The sequence below is a fragment of the Archocentrus centrarchus genome, chromosome 6, assembly GCF_007364275.1.
Source record: "Archocentrus centrarchus isolate MPI-CPG fArcCen1 chromosome 6, fArcCen1, whole genome shotgun sequence".
NCBI classification, from domain to species: Eukaryota; Metazoa; Chordata; class Actinopteri; order Cichliformes; family Cichlidae; genus Archocentrus; species Archocentrus centrarchus.
Window position 1 is genome coordinate 3204073 of NC_044351.1, and position 17603 is coordinate 3221675.

General features: G+C 38.9%; 1 protein-coding gene and 2 long non-coding RNA genes across 8 annotated transcripts; 1 reads left to right on the top strand and 2 right to left on the bottom strand.

Annotated features, from left to right (window-relative positions):
• Nucleotides 1-716: 716 nt before the first annotated feature.
• Nucleotides 717-3381, bottom strand: LOC115781240 (uncharacterized). Its single transcript, XR_004020067.1, has 5 exons — nt 2827-3381; nt 2571-2715; nt 1963-2115; nt 1425-1641; nt 717-1001 (listed from the first exon to the last, which is right to left on the bottom strand). It is a non-coding gene; the product is annotated as an uncharacterized LOC115781240 (long non-coding RNA).
• A 1771-nt stretch (nt 3382-5152) lies between these two features.
• Nucleotides 5153-8078, bottom strand: LOC115781239 (G2/M phase-specific E3 ubiquitin-protein ligase-like). Of its 5 annotated transcripts, none has more exons than XM_030730772.1 (8): nt 7736-8078; nt 7502-7597; nt 7333-7369; nt 6944-7188; nt 6611-6789; nt 6224-6396; nt 5845-6059; nt 5153-5769 (listed from the first exon to the last, which is right to left on the bottom strand). In XM_030730772.1, the coding sequence occupies exons 4-8, from the start codon at nt 7143-7145 to the stop codon at nt 5534-5536; spliced, it is 1005 nt and encodes a 334-aa protein (XP_030586632.1). In that variant the 5' UTR covers nt 7146-7188; nt 7333-7369; nt 7502-7597; nt 7736-8078; the 3' UTR covers nt 5153-5533. The 5 variants fall into 5 exon arrangements, 4 of the variants coding, with proteins under 4 accessions (XP_030586632.1, XP_030586631.1, XP_030586630.1 ...); XM_030730771.1 differs by having other exon boundaries at nt 7502-7623; XM_030730770.1 differs by having other exon boundaries at nt 7502-7626.
• Nucleotides 8079-8507: 429 nt separating this feature from the next.
• Nucleotides 8508-11303, top strand: LOC115782285 (uncharacterized). Of its 2 annotated transcripts, XR_004020128.1 has the most exons (6): nt 8508-8637; nt 9226-9357; nt 9708-9857; nt 10140-10268; nt 10373-10488; nt 10670-11303. It is a non-coding gene; the product is annotated as an uncharacterized LOC115782285 (long non-coding RNA). The 2 variants fall into 2 exon arrangements; XR_004020127.1 differs by having other exon boundaries at nt 10140-10488.
• Nucleotides 11304-17603: the final 6300 nt, after the last annotated feature.

The window sequence follows — 17603 nt, forward strand, 5'->3', positions numbered from 1 at the left end:
GATTATGAAAAAAACTGACCTGGAGAAGACAGTGTGTGACACTTCGTGCCCTGGTTCTGTTCACCTGACCCTTAGCAAAAAGTAGTATACTTAAGTTCATTTTATGAAGTATACTTAAGTATAAGTATAGCAAGTATACTATAGACCATGTACTTTAAGTGTACTAGAAAGTATACCAATTTAATACTTTTTCAGACTAAATTGGAACATTTCAAGTTTATGAAAGTATACTTTAAAGTTCATTTAAGTTTGCAAAAGTATACAACAAGTACACTCATCTATATACTATCAATGTACTTGGTATATCCCTCTCATATGCTTAAAGTATACCACAAGTACACTTATCGATATACTGCCATTGTACTAGTTATATACTTTGAGTCCCTATTTTTATTGTATACTTTAAGTATACTGTTATAAATGTTGGTTATTTCACTAGCTTATTTGTTATACTTTAAGTTTGCTTGGCACATTACTTGTAGCTTACTATTTATATACTGGAAATATACTCCTTAAAGTGTTCTTAAAGTTTATGAAAGTGTGATGCATTTACAAAATCACAAGACAGAATGTTGAAAACAAGTTTTATATATTTTCAAAGATTTCAAACATTTCAAAAACAAAGACCTATGAAATCAAGTTCTTCCTTACTGGAGAAAATGAAAGGAAAAAGTGCACATTTGCATGTAAAAATGTGAGCATAATGGTCTCTCCAAGATCAAGTCCTTATTTGTAAAAAGTGGTAAAGCAAAACTTGTGCATATGCTTGTAAAAATGTAAACATAGCATCTTCAACTGAGAAATAAAGTCCTTCCTTGTCAAAAAAGGTAAAAGAAAAGCGCACCTTTGGAACCAAAAATAAAAAAGACAGAAACAAAATCTGTACTTTTATGACTTCTTTTCATCTACTTGTTGGCGTAGCTTATGTTGTTGCATTTCTTTCTTATGATTCGTCTCACATCTTGCATGGTGGGTGTCAGGAGATTTCACCTGGGCATGGTCTGTGAGTGAAAAAACACATACAGAACAAACCATTACCTCAGTGTTATTCTTATTCACTGTCCACAATTAACACATGTCATGGCAGGGAGGATGGTTTATCAGGTACATTTCTGAACTTAAATGCAATCAGCAAAAACTGTTATAAAGGGATTGCACACACATCACACGCCAGTCAGACTCAATAAGGCAGAGTGCAACTGAGTGGCAAAACAATGGACAGCGTGCTGGCAGTGACATCACGTGTAAATCCTCTGTAATTTACGACAACTGAAAAGCCTCGATTGTTTACCATCATACAGAAGCATTAGTATGTATTGTTTTTATTTTATTTTATTTGTAGTACTGATAGTGTGAGTGAGTGTCTGATTATAACTATGTCTCTACCTATTATTCCAGTTTTGCCTTAAATTAAATGCACTCACCAAATATAGCATCAAGCTTGGTGTTATCCAGTTGTGGTTTTGATTCCACATCTTTGTGGGCCCCTGACTGCCTCCCGGTCAAACTTGAGTTGGACAGCGTGTCTACCATAGATGAACACCGCAAGATCCCCCAATGTACAATGCTGAACTTGCAGTTCGCAGAGACTTCAGCTTTAGTCTTGGGACTTTTACATCACAACCTGGCATATAGAGGCACCTGCAAAACATTTGACTATTACTCACCAAATAATGATGAAACAATTATATAAAATTTCTTTGTAAATCTATTCATTTATCAGTGCAGTGAATATGCATTGGCCTATAATCTATAGACTAACTCCATAACATGAGAAATTTGGGGGGCATCATCATAGCATTTCCAAATCAATCATTATTTGTATACATCCAGCACAAAGTTGATTAATATGCTTCTTTTTAAATTATGTGTATAGTCACATGGTGTAGAGGGAAATTGTATAACAAACATTTCCCCACATGGATAAACACATACCCTATCAATGCATTTTGAGGTATTTACCATATTATGAGGGTCAGACAACACTTGAGGAGAGGCGGGTGGTCAAACTTGTTGGTCTGGTGTGGGTGTTGACCAGGTGGAAGCAGGAGTTGAGATCTGAACAGTGATTTTTTTCTAAGATCTCTTTCAGCGTTGTCACTACTGCTGGAAGCTCTGTAAAGGGAATGAAAACAAGGCAACAAAAGCTTTGTGTCATTACTGTGTTTTGAGACCATTTTAAAACATTAAATTAGTCATTTTTGTTATGAAGACCGTGACTGGAAGTGGCGCTGATTAGGCAGAAACAGGAAGCAGGAGGAGACTGAATTAGCCAAAACCTATAAATGTCAGGTTGAAGCCAGGTGTGGACCTTTTTCCACACTTGGAAGCAGATCCCAGCTCTCCCTGCCAGGAACTGTTTGTCTGTGTGATTTGTGAGTCTCTTTTTTTCAGATTTCAATGCTTCAGTATGAGAGTATATGAAAATTTCAGGTTAGTTCATTATGCCTGACCTGCACACCCACAGTGTTTGTCTGACTTCAGGAATCAGTATAGGCACATATTCAGTCGTTAAAAGCTGCTGTTTTATAATTTGCTTTAGGCTTCTTGAATTGATAAAGAGAAAATACCTCTCACAGCATCTAGTATCTCTTTCCCATAGTCTGCTTTCAGGCTCTCGATATCTCTCTGAAGCTCTTTCACTTTCTTCTGTGCTCCACTCCAGTTTCTGGGCACCTGCTCCTCATCTGATGACTCCTCATTTGAGTTAGTTGACTACACCAAAACACGTGAAATCAAAGAATCAGCTAGAATTAGGATCAGGCAGAAAATCCACACCATAATTATTGCTTCACCTCAAAATACCACAATAGTCAAACATTTTACCTCTGAAGATATTTTGTTTGCCAGCTGCTTCTTCAGCTCTTCTATCATCCCTCTTTTTCAGCACACGATGACTTCTTTCTCTTCTGTTAAAATTATAATTCAGTTTTATATGTTTATAACAGGCAAATATAATAACATCCATGGTAATGATGATTTACTTGCATTTACAGAGTCAGCTGCACCACTGATGGATCATACCTAGATTCAAAAATGTGTAACTCAAAACAAAAATCATATAACTATGGAGTTAAGTTTTATGCACACCAGAAATGATAAAGAAATGTCACTTAGAATCAACTGGTGTCATACCAAGGTATTTATTTTCTGTAATTAAAAAACTGCCAATGTGAACACCCCTTTAGCTTTTTCATATAGGGTATAGATGAAGCTATGAAGCTAACTGAGAAGCAATACAATTAACAACTTACCACCAACCATCAAAACCTTTGCTGGGAAAAAGGCTGGAGCTGACTTTTTTCTGCCTTTTATGTCCCACTTTATCTCCATCCATCCGTCTTCTTCTTCTAGATCAGGGCACTGAGTGATTACTTTTGGACATTGTTACGGTGTCCGGGAGGTGCAAATCAAAATTACAAAATCTGAAACACTTTTACAAGTGGCAAAACAAATTTACATTTTAGAAACAAAATCACATTTTAGAAAACAAATTAACAATACGAGAAACACTTTTACAAGTTCAGAAGAAATTAACATTTCAGAAAACAAATTAACATTTCAGAAAACAAATTAACATTTCAGAAAACAAATTAACATCACTCGAAACACTTTTACAAGTGGCAAAATCAACCGGAAAGGGTAGGTACTAACTCCAAGGCTGACCCGGAAGTGATAACGGAAGCGGGCATTTCAACCCAAGATGGACAGCAGTCGAGTGGCGTTTTGCCCGTTTTGCGGGGCACATATGAGTAGATTAACGCGGTTTTGTTTTTCTTGTGGACGGTCCTTAGAGTTTTTAAACGGCACAGAACAGACAGAACGACCAGATATGCTGCAGCAGTGCATACGATATTTTAATGAGGGTCACTCATACGCTGTAATCGTAGACATGATGGCATGTTTACACGGTGTACACATCAGCTTAAGGTCGCTGAAAAGCAAACTGAATGATGCCGGGTTATATCGCAGAAAGGATTTGTCCTCTACCGACGTCATAACTAGAGCAATACGAGTGGAACTTCGTGGACCTGGACAGCTGTTTGGCTACCGCATGATGTGGCAGGTACTCAGACAAAAGTACAATCTGCGAGTGAGGAGGGATCATGTAATGAATTTGCTCCGGGAGCTTAATCCTCAAGGGTGCGAGAGGAGAGCACGCAGAAGGTTTATAAGAAGAATCTACCACTCCATGGGACCGAACTATATGTGGCACGTGGATGGTTATGATAAACTCAAGCCATTCGGTCTGGCACTTTCAGGGTGCATCGATGGATTTTCCCGTAAAGTACTGTGGCTTATATGTGGCGCAACAAATAATGACCCATCTGTGATCGCTCACTATTTCCTGTCATGTGTGCGAAACCTCGGTGTCATCCCCATGAGACTGAGAACCGATTGCGGCACGGAGAACGGGACGCTACGCCACCACCACAATGACTACTACTCTGGAGCGTCCAGCCACATGTATGGCTCATCCACAACCAACCAGAGGATTGAGTTCTGGTGGTCCATATTCAGAAAGGGAAGGTAAGTGGTATTCATACTTTAAATTCATTTTGAGTGACCATCGTTTAAACATGGATATGAAAATTATAACACTATATTACTGATTTTTTTTATAGGTGTCAGTTCTGGATGGAGCTATTTGCAGACCTTAGAGAAGCTGGATACTTAAATGGGAGTCACGAGCATCAGTGTCTGCTGAAATATTGCTTTGGTGATGTTATTCAGAGGGACTTGGATGAGTGTATGAGACTGTGGAACAGTCACAGGATCCGCCCCTCCAGAACAGCATCATGTCCAGGAGGAGTGCCAAATGAGCTCTACTACTTACCACACAGGTAATACTTTGGTGATAGATGGTATTTTCCATTTTATCATAAATTTAAATGTAATCATATCTTCTCTGTAATATAGGTTTGGCTCCAGAGACTGTGGATTTAAAATCGAAATGACTGAACTGGATGCCTTTCCTGACGTTCATCTGACAAGAGCTCCATGTGGGGACCCAAACATGCAAGAATACTTGGACTTTGCAGTGGAGCGCAATCATTTACAGAAGCCAGAACAGTGGCAGTCTTCAACTGAACTATATCTGAAACTAAAAGAAATTGCTCAGCTATGAATTGAAGGGAAGTTTATTGTAATGATGGTGGAACATGTACACAACTTGTCACCCACAGTTTCAGTATTTAAAATTTGGAAATAAATGAATGAAAAACAATTGTCCAAATGCTGTCTGAGGGGAAAAAAAAAAAAAGACATGCTTGCTTACCGCAATTTTAAAGTATTTTAACAAAAGTAACTGCACCTTTAAATGCACATAATACCAACAAAGAACAAAAAACATTTTGAGTCCAAGTTTTCCTGCTTTAACATACCTGATTCAGATGATTGCAGTTTAAAAAAAAAAAAAAGCCTGTTAATCAGTTATTCAGGATTAGGATCTCTGATCTAAAACGTGCAGGGCATTGTGCCTGGATGACCAGGTTTGAAAAACACTACTCTAATGGTTATCTAGCTATATAGTTTATAGACAACCAAATCCTGGACTATTTTGAATTCCAAAGTCCATTTGTGACTTAAACACACTATATGAATCCAGAAATGGTAATTTCAACAAGTTTGAACATGTATTTGCCATTGGGAGTGGAACGTCATCCAGGAACTCTATTTGTGGCAGTGGTTCCAAGCCAGATGGGGGAAGTGATGTCAGCCCAGTTGCAAACATCAAAATGTCTTCCACAGACACAGCAGCCTCGCCTTCTGCAAAGAAATAAATGTTCAAATATACCAGGCTAACGTGGTTTTCCAAGTAGGTACAAATAAAACCTTACAAACCTTCACAATCAAGGAGATAGTCTGCCCAGCAGGCCAAGGTTTGGCTTTCTTTCAGTCTCCTATTACTCCCTGAAGGGCTGAGTTGAGGTTTGAAGAGTCTCTCAAGCTCAAAGGCAGTCAGTCGCTTTTCACAGTGGCACAGGACAGGGGTCAGCAAAGTAGGGTGTTGCTGTAGAGCAGTCAGGAACTGAAGAGCTGAAAGACCATCTTTGAATCTACAAAGTGAACACACTGTTACACAGATATGTAGATGTTGCACACTAAGGCAAAATTGTTTGTCACAGTGACTGATAACAGATACACGTGCCATGGAGCATTACAAACTAAACATTCCTACATTAAAAAAAAAAAGAAAATTACATCATTAAAAATATCTTACCTGTCAATTACAGATGAGTTGCGGTCAAAAATATACCACTGGAGGTAGTTGGCCACAATTTCTGTCTTTTCGTCCACAGCAGCCACATGTCTAAGACAGCCTGCTGTCTGCAACATTGTGCTGTGTCTCATGATACATTCTTGTAGAGCATCCAATGTAGCAGCATTCTCAATCTGAAAGACAAAGAGACATACCCAACACATTAAATAACTATGTGTTAATCTTGACCATTTTTATTTAGTGACATATATAGCATGCTGTAACCCTACAATACCATAAATTCATAATTCTGCAAATGTATATGTGTGGGAACTAAACATCATCATTGAACAGTGCAGGAACTATGTTAAACTCTGTCCTACCACACTGGATTTATGTTATCCCCACCTCTCGCAAAGCTTTCCCTATTTCTTCATCAGTTATTAAATTAACTGTTGGTTTGAATGAAGGCTGGCCAGCAAGATACTGTACAAGATCTTCTGACAGGAAATGGGGTCCCGGACCTCCATGTACAACTGAAACTGCAATCATCTGTCCTGCCAGGAAGTATTCATCCTCCCTAACAGCTGTGAATGAATTCATATTGTAAAATGAAAACATACATTATTTACTTTAAGATATTGGGGGAAAAAAAAAAAAAAAAAAAAACATATTCTGTGTCACATATCTGTTTACTAATAACCATCCATTAGTATAGCACATATCTAACCCTATGCATACCATTTGCATTATAGACCAAGAACCGATGTCCCTCTGGTCCATCAAAAATTGGCCGGTCTTTCAGGTGCTTCATTAGCAGAGTTAAAAAATTCTCATCTTGGACCACCTGTGTCAATCCCTTCCTCATAAACACCTGCATCATCGGTAAATCTGACCAGCATGTCACAGTTTTCAGAATATGATGAACGTCTGAAAATGACATTACCTGTCCTGGCTGAATTGTAGCTTGATGTCCCAGTGCATCTCTTAAACACAATGAAAATAATAAAATGATTACCACAATAGTCATATAAGAATGTAAACAAGTACATGACAGATTCCTCTTGGTTGATAAATCATTAGAAAGGTTCTCTCTCTGTGAAAAAGGCTAGATGCAAAAATCTACTTACCTTTCATTTTCAGACTTATCTTTGGGAGTTCAAAAACCTGTGAGGAAAGTGCATAAATTTATCAGCAGTTTCTAATAGCTTCAATAGCTAATTTGTGCCACCACAGTTTCACAGTGAGCCGAATCAGACAGTCCAGTACTGATTACACGATCAGTACTATACAACTTACCTGGACGTGTTTTTGTTCTTTAGCCCGGTGTCTTCCTCTAGGCCCGTAGTTAAAAGACTGACGCTCTTTGGACTTCGAGCTTCGGTATTCCAGGAACTGTTTATATGACGAGCAAGGTTTTTCTGCTGAAATTAACAAAGCTCTGTCTCAAAAAACAAAATGAGCTAACCAATGACACTAATAGCTTTCATTCGTATTGGCTACTTCAGATAGCGAGCGCCATGCTGCACTTACTTTGTTTAGCATTATCCGGCTGTTGACATATCCCCTGTGCCTCTGGACCTTCCGTCTGTTCTGTCCCATTTAAAAACTCTAAGGACCGTCCACAAGAAAAACAAAACCGCGTTAATCTACTCATATGTGCCCCGCAAAACGGGCAAAACGCCACTGAACTGCTGTCCATCTTGGGTTGAAATGCCCGCTTCCGTTATCACTTCCGGGTCAGCCTTGGAATTAGTACCTACCCTTTCCGGTTGATTTTGCCACTTGTAAAAGTGTTTCGAGTGATGTTAATTTGTTTTCTGAAATGTTAATTTGTTTTCTGAAATGTTAATTTCTTCTGAACTTGTAAAAGTGTTTCTCGTATTGTTAATTTGTTTTCTAAAATGTGATTTTGTTTCTAAAATGTAAATTTGTTTTGCCACTTGTAAAAGTGTTTCAGATTTTGTAATTTTGGTTTGCACCTCCCGGCCACCGTACATTGTTGCTGGTCGTCAGTACTCATCCATAAAATCTTCCCAACTTCCACAGTCTTGTCCTTGAAATAATAAATGGCAAATGGCATTGTGGTATCTAATGCTGAAAATTCAATTTTATCTAGGATATGTCTTCTCCTTCTTCTCCTTTCCTTGTTGATACTGGTTGAGACCGTTATTTATTTTTTTTTTTTGCAAGGGAGACCTTGAATTGGCGCGTGAGCGCTAATTTAAAATTGGGAGGCTCCCATTGGCTGCCAGGTAGGGGCGGGACCATGGCCAGAAGTGCCGTACCAGAAATTTCTGTGGCATACTACCTGGAAGAAGCTGAGCTAGCTCATTAGAGCTAACGTGGCTAAACAGTGTGGACCTTATCAAAGATATTTAGAGGATTACACAGCAGAGATTCCAAGGACTACCAAGTACAGATGGAAAGTAAAAGTAAGTAACAGATAATGAATTTGCTCGCACATAAAATTCTGTACTGCTCAGATGTTTCCAGTTAGGCTACATTAGCCGCATTAATCACGTTGGAATGTTAGCAGCTTGTAATCTTAAATGAAAGATTACATGGCTGCTACCGTTAAAGGTAGCGTTTTTGTTTGACTATGAGTGACAGACTTGTAAGCTAATGTCCGAATGCAAGTTTGTGTGAGTTGTCTTTTACAGTGATTGTTACGCAGCCAATGTAACCGGAAGTAAGTGAGCCGTAGTAAAAATGTTTATATGCAAGGAGTCTATTAAAACTGTTATGTTTTAATGTTTGATGTGTAAGATCTGAACACAGCTAGCAGCTAGCTGCTTACAATGCAGGTGAGATTTCTTTTCAATGAAGTTGGCAGAATAGGGAAAGTTGAATCTGGTTTTAGTTTCAAAGACAATTGATACCCATGCATTATGTACAGTCTCATGCGGAGGCAACTTCCCAAAATATGTTGGGATGATCTTAAATGCACTCAGTATACCCAAAGGGAATGAAAGGACCTGAGTAATAATTTACATTTATGTTTGAACACCCCACCTTTTCAGGATAGGGCAGAACTACAGGACAACTCACGAGATCACATTAGTCAGCCCACTGCTTCCCATAGAGAAGTTACAGATGATGTCAACAGTAGGAGCTCTTCCACACCTAGGCTTTTGGATTCTGCCCTTCAACAGGTAAATATGCAAAAGCACAGTTTCAGTCTAAGTGGAATTGTTGTGTTGCCAGTATACATTCCCCCATGTATCTGGGTAATCTTCATATCCTGCTTGATTAAAGTTTAAGAATCTTTCCTAAATTGTGCTTTCAGCTCCCCAACTAGGTACATTATCATAAGCACCTGTCATATGCCACATTACTGACTTATTTTTCTCCCATGACACAATAAGCAGTTGAGGTGGAAAGCACTGAAGTTGTCAGAAAATTAAAGTTTACACTTACTCTGTTTATGATTTGATGATTGGACTTGACATAAAGGGAGTTAATTCATTCAGTTGTTCATTGTCTTTCTCTTGTTAAACTGTAGAATATCAGTCATGATGACATCAACACAGATGGTCACATGACTTACACTTCGACCAGTGGAGAGGAAGAACTCAACAATTCCAGCAGTGAAGATGAACTTGATAGTGAGAGCTCTTCCACGGACAGCCTGTTGGATATGGACATTCAAGAGGTACATTGGGGTAGGGTGGGGGAATACACTAGGCCAAGTTTGTTAGCATAGTAATATGCTTCAGAGGGCCTTCAGTGACACTCTCACGGAAGTGTCAATAGTGCACACATTTTCCAATACATTTAGTTAGAGGTTTGCTGTAATGGTTGAGCACATTCATACCACACTTATGTGCATTTTGAGCTATCCTCTAGCTGAACCAAAGTGTAGACAAATGACAACATTGCTAACAAAAAAGCAAAAGTTACATTTTTTTATTCTCTTTCCTTTGGTCACATGTAGAATGATAATATAGATAACCACACTGACACAGAAGACCACTGGAGTAACACTTCCAGCAGTGAAAATGAAGATGATGAACTCGACACTGAGAAACCAACCACAAGCCAGTTGGATGTGGACGTCTCAGAGGTGAATGCACCATTCTATGGGTTAGTTTATATACGCTTCCTTTAATCTTTTAATTAATTACTTCAAGTTATCTTTTTCCCTTGTCAACTTGTAAAATGATGAAGCTCTGCCACATCCTGAAGAGGACTTGATTGGTACTGCCATTGATGAAGCTGAAAATGCTGATGACGAAGACGTGATGGAGGGGAGTGCAAGAGGAAATGAACCTGAATTTCCAGTGGTATGTAGACAGTGGTTCAATAACACATTGTTAGTAGTTACTATTCGCACATTACATACAATTGGAACATTTGGAGACAGTACTACATAATAATAATGATGATAATACACACTGTATGTGTTAACTGTTACTCGTTCTAATTTATACATGCTTTTTCTATCTTTTTTTCCTATATCCATAGGGCATTGAAGACCACACAGATGGTGACAAGCCCCTATATCCTGGTGCACCTGTTTCAAAGGGAGAAAGTTTATTGATGCTGATGTCCTATGTGCTGCATAACAACTTAACAGGCAAAGCACTTACTCATTTACTGAAACTGTTCAATCTAATGTTTCCAGGTTTGATTCCACCCTCACATTCAATTTAGTCTTTTGTTGAAGAACTTTACTTTAGTAAAAGGAAAACAGAAAATTGTGAAATGCTAAATGAAAATGTCAGAGGTTTTGGTCACCCCCCGGTGCAAACAAGTATAAAAATGTCATATAGGCTTGCCATTGTGGAAATCTAAGCAACTGCTTTTGGTCTTAGAATCGTTTTTTTGGTAAATGGACTTGTGTATCACAGTCAAAATTATGACAGACTAAAGAAGAGACACAATAGTGCTGCATGCTTGAAAGATGGTACATTTTGTTTAATTACTGACTTGGTTATTTTTAAACAAACATGTTCACATCAAATCCCTGCTTTTTGTTCATGTGGCAAACTATGTTGTGTTTTAGTTGAGGTACTTATTAAATCAGTTATACTTATTAAATATGTAAAGATTCACACATCAGTGTACAAAGTACTTTCGTACATGTTGTGAAAAAAGCTGAAACTGTTAATGCTGTTTGGCCTGACATGATCAAAACAAAATGTGTTCTTGTTGAAACAGCTGATACTATGTACATAACACCATTGCCAAACCCTTATGAAAGGGACTAGCTTGATCAATAAAGTCAAGTCAAAGGTTTTCTGTTTTTGTGTATGATTTTTAAGGTACATAAAGATAATGCAATTGAGCACACATACTATATACTGTAAAGTTTTAAACTCCAGCATTATATTATCAATATATAAATTAAATGTTAAGCATGAGTCAATGACTTGACCTTATTATGCACTTGGAGCAAGATATAGTAAGTATTAGTACTTTGTGGCAGAAAGATGTAAAAAGTATACTAAAGTATAAGTCCAAGTTTTAGTATTAAAGTATAAGTGTAAGTCTTAGTATTAATGTACTTAGTCTTAGACTTTTGTTTATACTTTTCAGTATAAGCCAAGTATACTTCATTTTACTATTCTTAAGTATATAAAATATAGTTTATAAAAAGTGACCTTCAAGTATACTTTCTCAGGTTTAGTAAAAAATAAGTATACTCATAGTACACTTGAATAAACTTTTTTTGCTAAGGGGAGCCATAGTACGAAGCCCGAGTAATACAGATTAGTACAGTACAGACTCACGCTGTACTGTTGCGCATTGTGTAATCTTAATATTATTATTTTTATAGAATAAAGACGACAGCAACAATACTGTGACAGTATTGTTGCTGTCGTCTTTATTCTATTTCATTACAGTACACCTGTATGTTCTTCTGAGTTTTTTCGATCACTTCACTTTCTGTCGTTTCCGCAGGTTTATCTCAGCAAATTAAGCGCTGGTTTGGGAATGCGAAGAGCAGCGGTCCAGTTTCCAGCCTGGGTGAAGAAATTCATTCAGGACTTGTTTTGTTTTGTTTTGTTTTGTTTTTTGGAGCATTTCAGCTCCAGCAGAAAGCATTCACAGTAGCTTTGTTTGTGTTTCAGGAAATGCATAAATACTGTATACAGCCTGATCCCTGATCCAACACACCTGAATCAAATGGCCTCAATATGCAGTCAAGTTCTCCTGAGTCCTGATAATGACTTCTATTCTATCTTGACTCAGGTGTGTTGAAGCACAGACACATCAAAAACCTGCAGCACCCCGGCTCTTGAGGCCTGGATGTGCGGATCCTTGGTACAGTATACAGCGGGCTGTAAATGAATGCGCTTCCACTATTACTGCTCTTCCTGGTGGATAAACAAGACATTACCACCATTTTCCCCAAATGCTGCTTATGGGCATTCCTACCAGTGGCTGGAATGCCTACGTCATTAGCGGGGGATCACGTTTAGGCCAAGGTTCGGCCACGAATCGGCCAAGGTCGCGTCACGGATCGGCCGGCAATTTTTGGTGGCTGCATCTGTACAAGTTGGGGAGGGGGAGGGGTGAATGGGTCATCTCACACCCCGATTTCTTACACTTCGTTCAGTGTGTGGGTCGGGTGGTTTGTAGGGGACCGGGACGGCGGCGTCTTGGGGTCACTGTTCGCCCCACACTCTTTGGAGGGTGGGTAGCTATGAATGTGTCTCTTTGTGTCACAGTCTCCGTGAGTATGGGTGGGTGAGTGAATGTGTGTGTATGTGTGTATCTATGCATATATATGTGTATCGGTGTGTATGTGCGTGTATGTGTATCTGTGCATAAATGTGTATGTGGATGTGTATGCGGGTGTGCATGTGTGTTTGTATGTATGGCTGGACCTGGGTCTGGGCCTTGTGCCCTGCCTCCCGGCTGCTCCTCGCTGGTTGTCTCCTTGTCTCCTCCCCCCCGCCCCCCTGGGGTGTGGGTCCCTTGGGGTTCCTGGGTGGGGCTCGATGTTCTGACGTGGGTGTTGACCTGCTCCCTTGGGGGTTGTGGTGCGGGGCTGCATTGGCTTCTTCGGCGTGTGTGGGGGGCTCTGTGGTGTGTCGGGCAGTCCTTGGGTGCCGGGGGCCTTGGGGCCCTGCCGCCGGCCTGTCCAGGGGGCTGGCCGCTGGGGGTGGGCTGGCTTCTCATTGCCTCGGGTTCTCTGGGGCCCTTGCTCCTCGACTGGGGGCGGCTCCGTCTGGGACCTCCCTCTCCCGTCTGCTGGGGTGGGTTTGCGGTTGTCTCTGTAATGAGTGGCCGCGGGTCTTTGTAGGTCTTGGTGGGCTGCTGGTGGCCTGAGTTTCCTGGGGCTTTCTTTGACCGCCTCTAGCTTATGATGGGTGGAGCTGCGGCGTTCTGCCCTCATTGGTAAGTACATTTCATGACACAGACACAAACACCCACACAAAAACAACACAACAAAATTGTTGGTTTGTGTACCCATATATATATATATATATATTTTTTTTTTTCTTTTTCTCTTTTCCCCACATAATTTGTGATCTTTCAAGTATTGTTAGTATCTTTTTTGTTTAACAAATGATAAACTCATTGGTTTATTTACTTATGCTTTTCCCCCTTTTTTCTCTCTCTCTGTTCTACTTTTTTTTCTTCCTCTTTTTCTCTCCATTTTTCTTTTTTTTTCTTTTATATGTTAAAAATAATTCAAAGAAAATAAAGGGTCACATACTAACAAGAAGAGCCTACAGAGAACCTATAGAGCTCATCTTGAAAGAGCAAATATGTTTGGCACAACACTGCTCTCAGATCACAGTTCTGCTTGCAAGATCTGCCAGACATGACAGGCTTTAAAAAAAAAAAAAACTTGGTTCGGGGGGATTGTTGATTAACGTTGGGGTGCATTGTGGGATGACATGATATTGTAATAGTCTTTTTAGCTTCATTTCAATGCCAAATGGTCATATTTGTGTTGCAATTGAAAGTTTTGGCAGCCAAAGAAAAACACTAGGTGAATAAAAATCTGAAAATTTGACCTTTTCCTGTTGTTTAAAGCAGTTTTTGTGCTTCTTTGGTGTCTGTTCCATCAGAAAATCTTGGGTTAATTATGTTATTGTTAATATTATTGTTATTATGCTCCAATCTGAATCATTGAATACCGTCTCAATCAGTAAGGAACATCTGTTTCACCAACACCATCAAAGTTTCCTGCTGAATTAAGCTGAAAAAAAAAAGCACTAATTAATTAATTAAAATGAAAGCTGTTTGATTGCTGGCATTTTCTCTGTAATTATTGTATATAAAGTAAGTAAGTCAAGTTTATTTATTAAGTGCTTTTCAGAGGCAAACAGTCACAAAAATAAATACAGGAACTAAGCACCAAAATAGCCGATTTAAAAGAAGCAACAGAATGAACGGGTAGTTCAAAATTTTATAATTAATAATAATGAAATTTCAATAACATTCTCAGCAGAAAGCCTGTTTAAACAAAAGCATTTTAACTGCTTTTTAGTTGTAGTGGTAGACTGTTCCACAGTCTTGGTGCCACAGACTGAAAGGCCCCATTAGCGCAATATTTCTAAAATTAGAAACATCCTTTCTCAGAGTGATGCTGAAAAACTAATTCATGCATTTATTACTTCTAGGCTGGACTATTGTAATTCATTATTATCAGGCTGTCCTAAAAGCTCCCTGAAAAGCCTTCAGCTGATCCAAAATGCTGCAGCTAGAGTACTGACAGGGACTAGAAAGAGAGAGCAGATTTCTCCCATATTGGCGTCTCTTCATTGGTCTTGAATAATCAGGCTCCATCTATCTTAAAGATCTCATACCCATGAACTGATAATTAATTTATGGACTGTGATAACGAATGACACTCAGATGTCGAAGCTTTTAGGAATAAGACCATTTCCTGCTAGTAGGAAACATTTAATGGAGATGGTAGCAATAACACCAACAACATCAACTGTCTTTGTTACTCACTGGGATGTCACACATACACACACAAACATGCCACTTATAGATCTCATACAACTCGATTGATGTTCCTCACTGCAGATCACAGCCTTGACGTCAGCCTGTTTTTTTAGCTCTTAGTAAACAGGAGTCCTGCGGGGCGGCGTGCGGCGCTGGATCGAACATGTTACTGCTGCTGCTTGTTGTGGGGGATATAAGCAGATCTGTCCGAGCCACACTCACACATGCTGCAACTGGACTGCATGCTATCTCTACAGCAGATATGGTAGGTGGAAACAAGTGCATTTTGTGTGTGTGTGTGCGTGTGTGTGTGTGGGGTGGGGGGGTGGGATCCTGGTTAAAGTAGATTGTTTTGCTTTTTTTTAAGAAGTATTAAATCCTGAAATAGTTTTTTTTACTACGTAATGTTTTCTACAGAAAAACTGGTTATTTTGTCATTTATTATGTATGAAACTAAAGGCAACATTGTTCTGAGGAACTATTTACACTGGTAAATAGTTCAATGATGCAAAAGAAGCAGTCAAACTTTTCTGTCCTGTTGAGTCTCGTGTAAAAAACAGTAAGTAGGTCAGAAAAAGTCATTTTGGGGGGAGATTGTTTAGCTGCTGTTAAATAGTGTTGACCTTTAACTGGATTTTGAAAATGTTTTATCTATACTTACATGTATATACAATATACAGCATACATTCAGCATACGCCAAATTCTGCTCTTCAGCATCGCACAGATGATGTGAAGCTTAACAGGCTTCTGTGATGCTCAGGATACAAAATCTCAGACAGCAAATCAAGCCCATGTTCATGTACACAAAATAAGTATATTCAAACCACATAGAAAGTACTGTAATCCAGTACTGGCAAAGAATAGTTCATCAACAATAACTACAAAAAATTTTCAGCGCTATAGTTTAAGAATTTTATTTTGTTCTTTTACTTTTTTGCTTGCATTCTTCCAGATTACAAAAGGGGCGGTTATCTGGACATGTACTTTAGTCATCTCCCTGTTTGTTGACTACTCTTATGCTCAGAAGGTAAAACTCATACAGTTGCTACTCACATGTTCTATTGATTTTCCGTAACACATCTTTTACCGGGAAACTTTTGTTGTGCATTTCCCCTCAGCTGAATATGCACTGGGGTCCTCAGTCCATGATGTACTTAAAGGGCAAACGTGAGTTTAACCACAAAACACACTCTTACTCTCACTCTGTATCAGGGGTGTCAAACTCATTTTAGACAAATAAGTCCAAAGCACATGAAAACCTTCAGATAAAGAAAAGCCTGAGATATCTAAACAAACAAACAAACAAACAAACAAACCCTAACCTTCTTAATAAAATTTCTCAATTTTCCACAGTTTACTGTTATTGTATAAGCATTACAGTTTGTGTACTTTTGTAGCACAAAACCTTCACAATTAGAGTGTTTTGGAACAACATGAGATCTATCTACTTTGAACTTTTGATAGATTTCTGTGCACACATCCACCATAGATGTAAAACTTTTGAAAAACTGGAATTATTAATTAACGCTGTAAAATTTTCACACTTTACAAATCTCAGTAGGACCCAAACACAGGACTCACAGGCAGAACAGGTAAGGGTTAAAAGTGACATTTTATTTGAGTTGGAAGACAAAGTCCAAGAAAATAATCCAAAGACAGCAAAATCCAGTCTTCAAACACACACACACACACACACACGTATGTGCACGCACACATCAAAAAGGAGGGCGACAAGCAGACGCTCACAGGGAACAAATGGAAACTAAGGCTATAAATACACACAAGGCAGTCAAAGAGATGGGAAACACCAGGGGAGCAAAAGAAAACACACTTAAACATAATCAAGAAAACGAGGCAGGTAATTAAAGAAAAGCACAAGGGACACATGACTATCAAAATAAAACAGGAAGCAACTAAACAGGAGTACCTAATACAGAGATGAAGACTTGATAACAAAATACAGTGGCACACTGGAGTGGCAACACAGTAAATACACAACTCTCCTCAAAATGTTTACAGAGTACAAAAATAACGAGAGCTAAAGATTCAAGATATTAAACTAAAGATAGAAAAGTCAGAACAGTGGAACAGAGATTGAGGACCATGACAAACAGGCCCCCGAGTCGCATGTTTGACACCCCTGTGACTTTTGCATGTTGTGCTTTCAGCACTTTACTGAAGATTCTTGAGCTGTTGACTGTTGTTTAAATGGAGTGGATCAGGTTACACACATGTGCTTCCTATACCTGTCATTTCTCTAGTGAATCGTTTTACACAAAAATAGTTTTGGCCTGACATATTTTAAATTTGTAAACTGAGAATCTCGACACAAAAGGAGGCACTCCACTTAGCAAAACATATCAGTAACACATTTGATCTTCCACAGCAGCTGTTCAGCTACTATTAGTGTCCAGTGCCGCATGTGTGAGAATCATAAATGTAACAAAGCACAAAGTCTCTGTTCTCCAATTCTTGTTGTCAGAT